This window comes from Diachasma alloeum, unplaced genomic scaffold (genome assembly GCF_001412515.2).
Source record: "Diachasma alloeum isolate Michigan unplaced genomic scaffold, Dall2.0 Dall_scaffold_00203, whole genome shotgun sequence".
NCBI classification, from domain to species: domain Eukaryota; kingdom Metazoa; phylum Arthropoda; class Insecta; order Hymenoptera; family Braconidae; genus Diachasma; species Diachasma alloeum.
The window spans coordinates 1,929,083-1,941,595 of NW_021680368.1; the positions used below are offsets into that span (position 1 = coordinate 1,929,083).

The 12,513-nt window shown below is 35.7% G+C and overlaps 2 protein-coding genes across 2 annotated transcripts in view; both read right to left on the bottom strand.

The window, feature by feature from the left end:
• Window positions 1-12,386, bottom strand: part of LOC107036016 — a 42,988-nt gene extending 30,602 nt beyond the window's left edge. The window contains exons 1-4 of the mRNA XM_015253725.2: window positions 12,103-12,386; window positions 8,887-9,057; window positions 8,498-8,801; window positions 7,782-7,953 (exon numbers count right to left, since the gene is read on the bottom strand). Of these exons, the coding sequence (XP_015109211.2) occupies window positions 7,782-7,953; window positions 8,498-8,801; window positions 8,887-9,057; window positions 12,103-12,234 (779 nt within the window). The 5' untranslated portion in view covers window positions 12,235-12,386. The remainder of the gene's footprint in view (window positions 1-7,781; window positions 7,954-8,497; window positions 8,802-8,886; window positions 9,058-12,102) is intronic.
• On the bottom strand, window positions 1,460-2,572 carry LOC107036019 (zinc finger protein 62 homolog). The gene has a single exon (XM_015253728.2). It carries the CDS (start codon window positions 2,570-2,572, stop codon window positions 1,520-1,522), a length of 1,053 nt encoding a protein of 350 aa, XP_015109214.1. The 3' UTR covers window positions 1,460-1,519.
• Window positions 12,387-12,513: the final 127 nt, after the last annotated feature.

The following is a 12,513-nucleotide window of genomic DNA, read 5'->3' on the forward strand; positions in this document are numbered from 1 at the left end:
CTGAAATATTTCAATTTATCAAATAGTGGATCATATTGATCGTCAATATTTTCATTAAACTATTGATGAACAAATTGTGACTGCAAATTATTTAATTACGAAAACATCATTTGCGCAAAACTGTTCATGTGTTGACGTAAAAACAAATCTTTTGATATGGATATAATCTGAAGGATTGCGTTGAGTAAATAACGAAAATTAAAGCAATCATTATTACTCAAAACCGAGATAATTAACAATGAATTTTATTTTTTCAATAACTATTAATATAATGAAAAATGAATTTCGTCCCACTAGCGACGACAAAACTAATCAGAATTGTATTTTATTTATTAACCATTAATACGATGATGACAAGTGACTAAAGGAAACGATTCATTCGGCGATCTCTGACATGAATGCACACTTTCCTTCTTTCAATAAAAAAAAAAGATGAGTTTTCCTATCGCAAAAGGCACATTTCTCCCAAAAGTCATTACAAAACCCAGTAATTTACCACAGATCTGACCACTTTTACCACAAATATCCTTCCCCAATCGATACTTAACAATTATCACAGCGATAACGTGACATTGACTCCACCAAAAAAACAAATCATCGAAAACATGAATCTGAAGCTAGCGAAAAATTCTATTTAGGGGTGTATAGAGGGTTGTGCAAATATTTTTACTTGTTTGTTCGCATGATTGTTTTCCCCTTAAGGGGTAACAGAATGCCGCTAATTTTTAAAACTTGTGTGTTTCGTGGTCCGACGTACAGGGGTCCATTTTTTTTTTCATTATAACTTTCCAGAATTTTCTATGATTTTCCAAAACTTTAGTTTCTGTATTAACCCTTCGCTACTCGCATGAAACTGCCCGACGACGCGGTTACTCGCATCGCGGCGCCGCGTCGTAATGTAAATCTGAGCGCGCCCTTGCCACAATTCATTCGGAGAGTAGACTCCCTGATCTCCCGACTACCTCGGCAGCCACAAGTCTGGCAACGCCGTGTGAAATATTTCCATGACACGATCAGTCGCGTCGCGGCCCGGCGCCGTAGTTTTTATTTCCAATCAGCATATGGGTGAATTTTCTCTAATCAGGGGCTTGCGCCGTGGTTATAAATAGCAAAATATGCCTAATAAACCTTTCGACCAAGTGATTTGGACGAATTGGTGATAGACAAAATTGTCATTCGACCAATGGTATTTTGACGAATTGTGCTTAACCCGTTCTGGACATTTCCTAAACTTTCTAGGACCTTTCATGAATTTCCGGAGAAACGGACATTTCAAATTGCACAAACTGACATTTTTGAACAAATTTGCAACCGATAGTTATCGATATTTTTGAAAATCAAAGCCCATTGATCTCCAGGAGACGCCGATGAAGATCACTGCGCTTTGGATTAAAAAAATATTAATAATTTCAAGCAGAAAAATTGTTTAAAAATTTTGAGGAAACGATGGCCCCTCCAATTACCCCTCAACGCCCAAATTTTCCGCTAGTTTCGTTATCACATCGAAAGCCCAACCCCCTCAATGTTTCTTCATATGATTGAGCATAATGGTACGAGTAACAAATCCCTTTCCGCACAGTGTGCAGGTATAAGGTCGTTCCCCCGTGTGATACCGTCGATGTACAGTGAGTGTTGATGCCTGAGTGAATGATTTACCACACATTGCACACAAATAGGGCCTCTCCCCCGTATGAATACGCTGATGTACAACGTAGTACTTACGATGTGTGAAACCCTTTCCACAAACATCACAAACCAGTGGCCTAGACCTGTGAACAGCCTTGTGACTTGTCAGAGATTCAATAGTGAGGAATTGCTTGGTGCAGGAGTCACAGGGATAGGAAACAGGTGGATCAAGAGGTTTATCCATCTGTGTATCAGTAATAGATGACTGAACCGAGTTAATAGAGCCAACAGTGGCATTCACCTGCTTGTGGGTTTTAGCATGATGATTGTAAAGTGTTCTCGTTTCAAATCTCATTGGACACCGTGGACATACGTAAGGCTTGTCCTGACTATTAGTGTGCATCTTCTTGTGACGATCGAGCAATGTTCTGTATCGAAATGTCGCTTGACACTTGTCACAACGGAATGGCTGATCATTCTGCTCATTCTGCATCATCTGGACATTATTAACGAGAACGTTGTTCTGCTGCATCTGTTGGGGATTTGTGTGGGTCACCTCGTGCATTCTCAGGTGACTGAGACAGGGAAATACTCGTCCACAGTATGTGCACGTGTATTTCATCTGATTGGGCTCTTGTTTGGGAATAATCTGGTGGCACATTCTTATGTGATAATTGAGCTTTGGTACACTACGAAAGTCCAGGCCACAGTTTGGACACTGGTGTGTCTCAACGTGTATCTCCAGGTGATCTAGGGTCGGCTGCTCGAGGGAGATGAGGGAGGCTGAGTGTGGATGGTATGAGGAGGACGTCGGGACGATGTGTTGGATCGTTGGGGACAGCATGCTGGGGTAACTGTTGTATATTCCTGGCTGGATCAAGCTGCAATAACCAGCGAATGAACCGTCACCAGTTTCGGGGGATGGGGAGAGGATCTGACGTAGCATGCCTGATAATCCACCGAATGACTCGCCTTCCCTGTAATTGGATAAAATACCTGTGGACACTGGATAGTCTGGGGGTACACTGATTGAAAAATATTGACGTTTCGGGGATTTTTTTCGGTTGTCGGCTACCGGGGAGCAATGTTTTGGTCGATTGGGGAAAACATCGTGAAATTTCGAATTTCAGTGAAAATTCACAGAAGGAAAGACGTCTCGGTTTTTAGGGGCAATCGTTTGGGATTTGTAACTGGGAAATTTCAGTGACATTATCTTTAATTTTTGGAATAATAGCACTCATTTCCAGGGATTTATCTCTAATTTTTAAGAATTTATCACCAAATTTCAGTGATATGAGGGTTATTAGTGAGGGTGTTCGGTATTAATAATAATTGGCGATAGATTCCTGAATATTAGTGACATGTTTCAGGAAATCAGTGACATGTCCTTGAAAATCAAAATGGTTTTTTTCTGTTTGATACGATGTTCAATTTTTGAGCAGTAGAAGATGATAATTCTCCTACTTGTGAATTTTTAAGCAATAGAAAACTTAAGGAGAGGTTCACTTGAATTTTCTTGATCTCTCTTAATTCTCATGAAATAATTAGGGTGCAATTTACCGTTTCCATCGATTTTTTCATGAAATTGTGAATTTACAAGTACGAAATTCCTTGAAATATCAGTAGAATTGTCACTTGATAAAAATTTCCACAAATTTTACCGACAATTTAAGGAAAAAACTATGAATTTTCGAATTTCACTGAAAATTTAACATTTTTGAGCAGCAGAGGTACGAGAAGTCCTCAACTTACTTGAATGTTCAACAAAAACATGCGCTGAATTCTTAATTTATTGAAAATTCAAGAATATTATGTGAATTTCCATTAATTCTCTGAGAATAATTGAACTACAATTTGGAATTTTCCCTTGATTTTTCTAATCATCGTGAATTTTCTGTGTCGAAATTCTTTGAAATTTCAGTGACATTCTAAGACGATGGAAATTTCTAAAAAGTGTACCGAGAATTTCAGCCAAAATTTTTCAACAGTGTACGACAACCGAGCAGTTTTGTGAGATTCTGGGGGGATCATTCATTTGGGTACACCAGCTGGACGATTCAGTGACAGGCGGTGATTTTTCTTTATTTTATAGTTGTTTTTGTGATGTCTTGTGGTCGTGCTAGGTGCTATGCATTGCTCATGACCGTCGTCTATTAATATCACGCGAGTTCAATACAAATATCAACAATTGATTATTCATGGGGATTTTTTGGGTTGAAGTAAAAGTTTTGAATTTAATAATCAGTTTCTCACCTTTTTTAATTAAACCGAAGCCTCCTGGATGTCTGGTGCAGAGCTGCATCTTCGAGAATCTCCTTCCATTCACTTTCTTAATAAATAAAAATTTCAAAGCTGCACTGTTAAGAAAAAATGGATAGTTGACGAGTCATTTTTAGGAGAGTGACATTGAATTCTATTTAGGATAGAAAAAACATGATGAATATGCAGATTTCACTGGAAATTCAATGAAATTCTGAATTTTTGAACAGCAAAAAGACAAGAATTCTCCAAATTGCTTGAGTTTTAATAATAATATAAATATTCAGTGCAATCAATTGAAAATTCAAGAATATATACCGGAATTTTCCTGATTCCTACGAATATTCACGGAATTATTCAACAGACATTTGTATATTCTATTAATTTTTCCGTAGAATTTCGAATGTTCAATTACGAAAATCCTTCACATTCCAATGGAACTACACTGTGGGGGAAAAAATGTAAATTTCAAGAACAGTTGAGTAATTAGGAGAGTGAAATTTAATTTGATTTAGGAGAAAAATCATGGAATTTCAGATTTCACTGAAAATTCAATGAAATTCTGAACTTCTGAACAGCAAGAAAATGAGAATTTCTCTACTTACTTGAACTTTTAATCAAAACATGAATATTCAGTACTAAATTATACTGAATTCTCAAATCATTGAAAATTCAAGAAAATATATACGTCAATTTTCCTGTTGTGAACAAATTTTAATTTTCAATTTTGAATAATTGAACTGATATTTACATCTACCATTCTTTTTCCACAGAATTTTAAATTTTCGTTGAAAAACGTCGAAAATCCTTGAAGTTTCAGTGGAGATATCTGATGAAAAAAATATAAATTTCACAAACAGTTGACCTAAATGCGATGTAGGAGAAAAAAATAATAAAATTTCGTCATGAAACAATGACCTGAAATTCACATCCTCGCTTGGTATCCCATAAAACCATGGATTTCCCCGACGAAAATTCTCGAAATTCCAGTGGAAATAAAACGCGATAAAAATTCCCAAGCGCACCGGGAAATCCACTTGAGAACGTTCAACTCCGCAAATAAAAATAAAAAAATTGCAAACTGCAATTGTTCGAAATCGCGGACATGTGTCCGGTTACACCACTGGCGCATAAAAAGCCTGCCAAGTAATTATCGTAAAAACGTGGAGACAAAGGCGCAAAATTCGCGTTGGAAGAATGATCCTCCGCGCTCTCCGAGGCGTCGCAGAGTGAAATTCTCCATTTCTCGCCGGAGAAAAAAGGGTTGCAGAGGCATAACCAGAGGAGCAGCAGCAGCAGCAGCAGCACGTGAGCCTAAATAGACCGCAAACGATTGAGTCAAGGTTCGTGCGCTGCGCTTGAAAACCGGTTTGCCAAAATAAAATACCGAGGCATACCCTTTTACGAGTCCCGTCTCACTCCGCACTCGAAGGACATGGGCGTTTCGTAAATTCAATTTCAAAGCATTGCTCAAAAAATCGTAAATCAAAAATTCACAATAAAAAAATCCGATAATGCGCACGCGCACTGACGAGAATAAACAACAAAATGTGGATAAAATTCTTAATCGAGAGGTTTAATATTGTTTTTTAAGAAAATAAAATACTCGCCTTTGTTTTTATTTCAAAGAAAATCTGCATCCTCTTCGTGTTGCTGCCATATTATATTATCATCGTATTTCGTGACATTTTCGTATTCTGATGATCCTAAAGTCCTTTTGAAACACTCGACTCCAATGTGATCATTTTCTTCTCGATTTATCATCACTTAAGTCTAGGCTATTGTTATGTCTTGATAAAGGGTTGTGTCCTTGACTATTGTAATAATCGGTAATTGATATTTTGAGGCAATTTATCATGTCAGTGGATGGAGGTCAGTGATTCCTTGGCCAACCGAAAGAACCGTACGGGTATTTAAAAAAAAACATTTTTTAAACGAAATTCTTCACGACCTATCGATCGTCAGTGGTATTGTCCGACCAACTCTGGCCGGGTGCGGCATTAGTGCCTTCACGTAAGCGTGGGAATATTATATCGACACATGAAACATTTCAGTGAACAGGAAAATTTGATTGATTTCTTTCGCAAATGTAAAAATTCCGAATTATTCTGGAAATTCTTCCCTTGAATTTTTCTCTGGTGCAAATTTTTCTGTTCACCAGACACAAAATATAAACCAATAAACGTTCAAATGTCTGTTATATCCAGGGAAATACACATTCCGAATGATTGTTTCAATGCAAAAGGTTTTGTTTATTTGTCTTGCAACTTTTCCATTTATCGTAGGTTTTAGTTTCGTTCGGAAAGAATGGAAAGGATGATTGTTGATTTGAACGTTTTCAGGTACATGCCACTGTTCTTGATACACATATAATATTTATGGGCTACCCAGCAATTTGCATATTTCAGAAATGCGAGGGAGAGTTGAGTTCTTTTTTTTTCCAGTCATAGTTGTTGGCAAAGTTGTGGGGGTATTGAATGACAAGCAAACTGCTGGGGAACTGGGGGCCAAAGATGTTTGTGGGGTGTGTGAACACTTACCTCCACGTATTCCACGTCGGCGGGAGTGGAAATCTCCAAATTGGTGGAAGATTAGGGGGGATTAGGGGGGGTGAACGAAATGGAGGAAATAGAAAAATCGACTATGAGACTCACTGTTTAGAAGATATTGAAATTTCCTGGACAATTTAGTAGGGATTTTCGGGAAAGTGGCATTCAACTAGTTTTGTGGGGATAAATTCTGATATTTCAGGCTTTTCTATTCATTTTAGTTATATTTTTGTTGGGAATTCATGTCATTGAAAATCTTTGAAGGGGATAGAAACGCAAATTGGAATTCTGGTTGAAATGAAAAATTTGGTTCGGAAAAAAATTGATGTTTCACGGACAGTTGAGTCGTAATTTTCAGTGAAATTCCCGATTTCGGTGAAAATGAGGAGAAATTACAAATTTTCGAGCAGAAGAAAGAGAAATTCCTCAACTTACTTGCATTTTCAATCAAAATATGAATATTCAGTAGCAATTCATTGAAAATTCATGAATATATTTCCTGATTTCTATCAATTTTTATGGAATAATTGGACCAAATCTACAGTTTTCATCTATTTTTTCATCAAATGGTGTACCTTCCATCACGAAATTCCTTGAAATTTCAGATTTCATTGAAAATCGGAGGGAATTCCAAGCCTTTTAGCAGCAGAAAGACGATAATTCTTCAACTTACTTGAATTTTCAATCAAAACATAATTATTCGGCACCAAATAACACTATATTTTCAACTAATTAACAAAATTGACCCAAGGTTTACAGGTTCCATTAATTTTCTCATAAAATTTTGAACTTTCAATGACGAAATTTCTTGAAATTTCAGTGGATAAACATTTGGCTGGTAATTTTCAGGGGAGTGACATTAACTTTGATCTAGAAAGAAAAAAAAATCATAAAATTCCAGATTTCACTGAAAATTCAATGGAATTCCCACCTTTATAACAGCAAAAAGACTACAATTCCCCAACTTACTTGAATTTTCAATCAAAACATAAATATTCAGCATCAAATTACACTCTATTTTCAACAAATTAAAAATTCCTGAATACATTTATCAGAATTTTCCTGGCTCCTATCAATTTTCATGGAATAATTGAACTGTAATTTACAGTTTCCATTGGTTTTTCCCCGAAATTTTGATTTTTCAATAACGAAAATTCTTAAAATCTCAATGAAACTAAAAAAAAAAACCTAAAAAATACACCGGAAATTTCTCAGTTGTTCTCTGGGGATTTATCAATGCAATTGAGTCGAGAGAGGAAACGATGTGATGTTAAATTGTTTGTGATCACCACAACAGCATCTTTGGCCCTGGATTTGAATGATAACAAAATCAAGTGTGAAACTCACCCAGACTTGGGATCGCCTTCTGATGATTGGGCCATTACCATTTCAGGCATCTCTGTGAGCTTCTGTTGCTGGAGGCCAGACGGTCCAGCCTCGTCACAGGGTATTGATACGTTGACGAACGATGGCTCCACGTTTCTACCAGTGTCTGGGGCTTCCTCTTTCACATTTATTCCTAGAATTTTTTTTCGCCCATTTAAATATCTCAATTGAATGAATATTCAATTATCCAATGATACTATTCATCAATAATCATGAATTAATGATAACTAATTTATGGTTTCGACTATTTATTCAACTTTTTATAAATAAAAGATTGATTTTATTACAGAAAAGAAGAGAATTGTTTTTTGAAACAGAAAAAAGGGGTTTAGAAGTATTTAAATATTCCACTATTGATTGATGTTATTAGTCGATAATCATTAATTAATGACAGCTAATTTATTATTTTCACTTTTAATTAAACTTTTAATCAATAAAATGGGTTTTTGAGTGAGAAAAAAAAATTCAATTGGACAGATATTCAATTAGTTATTGATATTGTCCACCAATAATTCTTAATTAATGAGGACTGACTCTCGATTTTTAGTTAGATTAGATCAGTCAATTACCTTTGACTGATCTTAAAACCTTAGATTCATCAGAAAAGAAGAAATTTACTTTGTGAATGGAAAAAAATGGGTTCTAGAATTTTTGAAATGGTTTTGGAGTTAATTTACCTCCATCATTATCACACTCGTCGTCGGAATTCTCATCCTCCTCGCTCTCCTCCTCGTCATCCTCATTGTTTCCACTCTTCCTTCCCCTAGACGATTGTGAACTTGTACCAGGTACAGCTTGAATATTATTTCCACTCGATGCCATAGGTACTGAGGTGATTTGTTGCTGGTCTGTGGACATGATTATTGGCATTGTCAGTCCCATTTGGTCCATCATGTTCATGTTCATGTTGTTCTGGTGCTCCTCTGTCTGCATCGCTGAGCTGTCCAGTCTGTTCTCTGCAGTCTCTTGCTTCATCAGTTCCTGAGGATAATTCATTTATTCCATTCCATTTTTTATTCATTCATTCATTGTTGTTGTTTAAGGTCGTTTGGAAATGTTTACTCACTGAATTCATAACACTCGACACGTAACCCTGTTTGTCCTCTCCATCTTCCCCTAACCATTGTAGTAACTGTTTCTCAGCGTTAGCTGTTGTATTCCAAAAGTCGTAAAGTAATTCTACTTTGTACACACAGTCGTCGCATATTTTCTTGGGCAATTTGTCGTCCCTTCCTACCTGTAACAGTAAAACAATTGTTCATTACTAGGTTTATTATTTATTATTATTTAGTAATGCTGATGGAGGCCATTTAATTAAATTTTATTAAATCGAATTGAATTTAATGAAAATTTAATTAAATTTATGTTATAAGGATAAAAAGTCCCATCACAAGGGAAAGTAAATGGATTAGTTCATCCTTGAATTGCTGGCAGATTATTTGTAATTGTAGATTTATTTGTTCAGGGAAATGTTTGAGGTAATTACAAAGATTATGTCGAAGAAAAATTATTTACATGAAGGCTTAAATGTCTGATTTATTTATTTTTAATCTAGACAATCGAAAAGAAAATTAGAAAAAGTTTTCGCGTGTTGGAAATTATAATAATTTCTATTCGGGGGATATCTTGGGGTGTTAGAATTATTCTTCATTAATTAATTGGTCTAATAATGTTAGTAACTGTTCGAAAAACTGGGAAATCCGTTTTTTATTCGTCGATTTATGGACTAAATCCATTTTTCGCATAAATTGATTGATTGATTTTTTATTTTCGTTTGTGTTCGATTGTGAGGGGCTTGGAACAAGATCTGTTGTTGAATTCTTATCATAAATTATAACAAGTTCAATTTAATTGCTTTTAAGGACACCAAATCCCTTTAGGAGGGGAGAGTGTAGGTTAATTGTTCAACTGCGATTTAATTATTTCACGTTGTACATTCGTTTGTTCAGGGAAATGTTTGAGATAATTACAAAGACTATGTGGGAAGGAAAATTATTTACATGAAGGCCTAAGGGGCTTAAATGTCTGATTTTTTTTTAAATTTAAACAATCAACAAGAAAATTATAAAAAGTTTTAGTGTCTTGGAAATTACAACAATTCTCTTGGGGTGACACAGTTGTTCTTCAGTCATTAATTTATGGTTTAATAATGCTAGTAACTGCGGGGAAGAATGAGTCATTCGTTTTTTATCCATCGATTTATGGGTATGTTGATTTTTATTTTCTTTCGTATTCGATTTTTAGGAGTTTAAAAGCTGAACTTTTGTCAAACTTCTATAAAAAATGATGGAAAGTTTTTCGTGGAGTTGGAAGGTGAGGGATCGAATCGATTGGACTTCATTTACAGGGATTTTTTTGTGTTTGAGACATTGTCTCAGGGTTGTTTCACCCCCGCAATGTTTATTTGCATCACGTGCTATTGCAAAATAACACCGTCGTTTTTTCGGTTGCAGAGAATATTTCAAAGTATAAAGTGATTTTCCAATTCCCCATGATCTAATATAATTGAAATAAACATGGAAATGAGCAATAATATCAATATCTCAAAGTCAATTCAGAGGAGATTTAAAAAAAACATTTTCTTTTTAGATGAAAAAAGCAATATTTTCTTCTTGCCTGTAATAAAATAAATCTTTGTCGATAAAAAGTTCAATTAACAGTGAAAATTGTGGATTAGATTTTGCTAATCAATGATTCTTGATGGATGACATCTGAAGCCAGAGCTTTTGTCGAATTTCTATAAAAAGTTATACTTTATACAAGTTTTTTTCGCAGAGGAATGAAATCGATTGAAATTCATTCGTTTTTTCAGTGTGTGAAATATTATTTGAGCCTTGTTTCACACCTCTCAATATTTATCATCACGTGCTAATGCAAAATTACGCCTCTGTTTTTTTGGTTACAGATATTATCTTGGAGTCAATTCACCGGAAATTTTAACGCCCACTGACGTGAAATGTGCAAAGATTTCGCTGGTGAAACAATTGAATTACTTTGCGAGAATGAAAATCTAAAAAAATTGTCAATTACAGTCAACAAAAGAAAATGAATGGACAATGGAGTAAAAATCACGGGTGAGTGTTCAAAGTAAAAAATAACAATTATAAAATCATTGTTTTATAAGGAATTTAAGAACAAATTTAAAAAAATAAAAAAAGGTTAATAAACAATCGAATGAAAATTTAAAGATTAATTTTTCTTGGAAGACTAGTGTTTAAAACAGAAAATAAAATTAATGCAAATAATGTTTTTTTGTCTTGAATACAAGGAAAACAATTCTCTTTGTAAATTATTGAAACAGTTTATTATTTAACAAGAATCATGTAATATTTTTTTATAAAAAAAAAATTTAAGAATTGATGACATGTCCAATTCCCGCACATGATAAAAATTTAAAAAATATTGACAATAAAAAAAAACAACCAACCACGCAAAAAAAAATCGTAGCAAAATAAAAATCCGGAAAAAATTTCTTTCGCAGTAAAAGCGATCGCAATCCTTAAAAATCCGTGAGAAATTTGACCACAAAAAATTCCTATTCATTTCGGAAAACGAACGGCATGTGGAAACAAATGAGTGAAGTTTAAGGATAAATTTGTCAAAATTTAAAAAATTAAAAATGATATAGAATTGAATAAAAATTTGAAAATTAACTTTTCTTGGAAGACTAGTGTTTAAAACAAAAACTAAAATCAACGCAAATCATGTTTTTTTCTTGATAAAAAGATAAAAAGAAACGAATTCTCCTGGTAAATTATTTAAAAAATGATCCAACGAAATTCATGTGCTATTTTTCCATTTAAAATTGAAAAAAAAAATCTTAGAACTGATGACATGTAAAATTCCCTCCCAAACTGATGAAAAATCAAAAAACAAAATAGAAAACAAAAAACAATCAACCAAACAATAAAAAACCCTAAAAAATGACTAATTCTTTTGTGAATAAGAGATCGCTATCCTTAAAAATCCACGCCAAAATTTCCCCAAAAAACCATTCGGAAAACGAATGGCATGTGGAAACAAATGAGAAATAAAAGCGCGGCAAAAAAGTTTCATTGGCGTCCCCACTGTGGCCGGAAGTGTCTGTGAACCCCCCCCAAAAGCCCTCCCGAAGCCCCCAAAAACGCGGCCGCAACCCCCCCGCGCCTTTTCAAAAATTTCATTCCCAAAAATTCCCCAAAAATCCCTGAACCGCGCGCAAGCCTCGCGAATTGCGAACGGCACAACAGTATCAAGATGGCGGCGTGTGAGAAAGGGACAACTATGGCGTAGTATGGCTTACCTTGACCGGTAGGCAGGCAGCGATTTTGAGAAAAATCTGTCGCACATCGCCCTCACCCTCGAATATTGGCACGGAAACACGATCCTTAACGAGACACAAACGGCACAAGTCCATACAGTCGTAGGATGACATTTTTTACTGATATTTAACGCCAGTTTCGGGTGGCTGAGACCGCGCCCGCTTGGACGCGTACGTTTGTTTGACTCTCCGGACACTGAGGCACAACTGCGAGTGAACAGAATGCACTCGGTGGCTTTCGGGGGTCGTCGAGATCCCCCGGGGGTCTCCGGTGGACGTCGAAGTGCGTTTGTGTTGTGTACGTGAAGTGAGTGCGAACGAGGGTCGGAGGGAGTCGTGGGGACTCGGCGAGCGTCGGCTGCGGGAGGTGAGAGGACTGGCGGTGGGTAAAGT

Excerpts from the sequence above, each read along its gene's own strand:
- LOC107036019 (XM_015253728.2), bottom strand. The coding sequence starts at position 2,572 with ATGCTACGTCAGATCCTCTCCCCATCCCCCGAAACTGGTGACGGTTCA.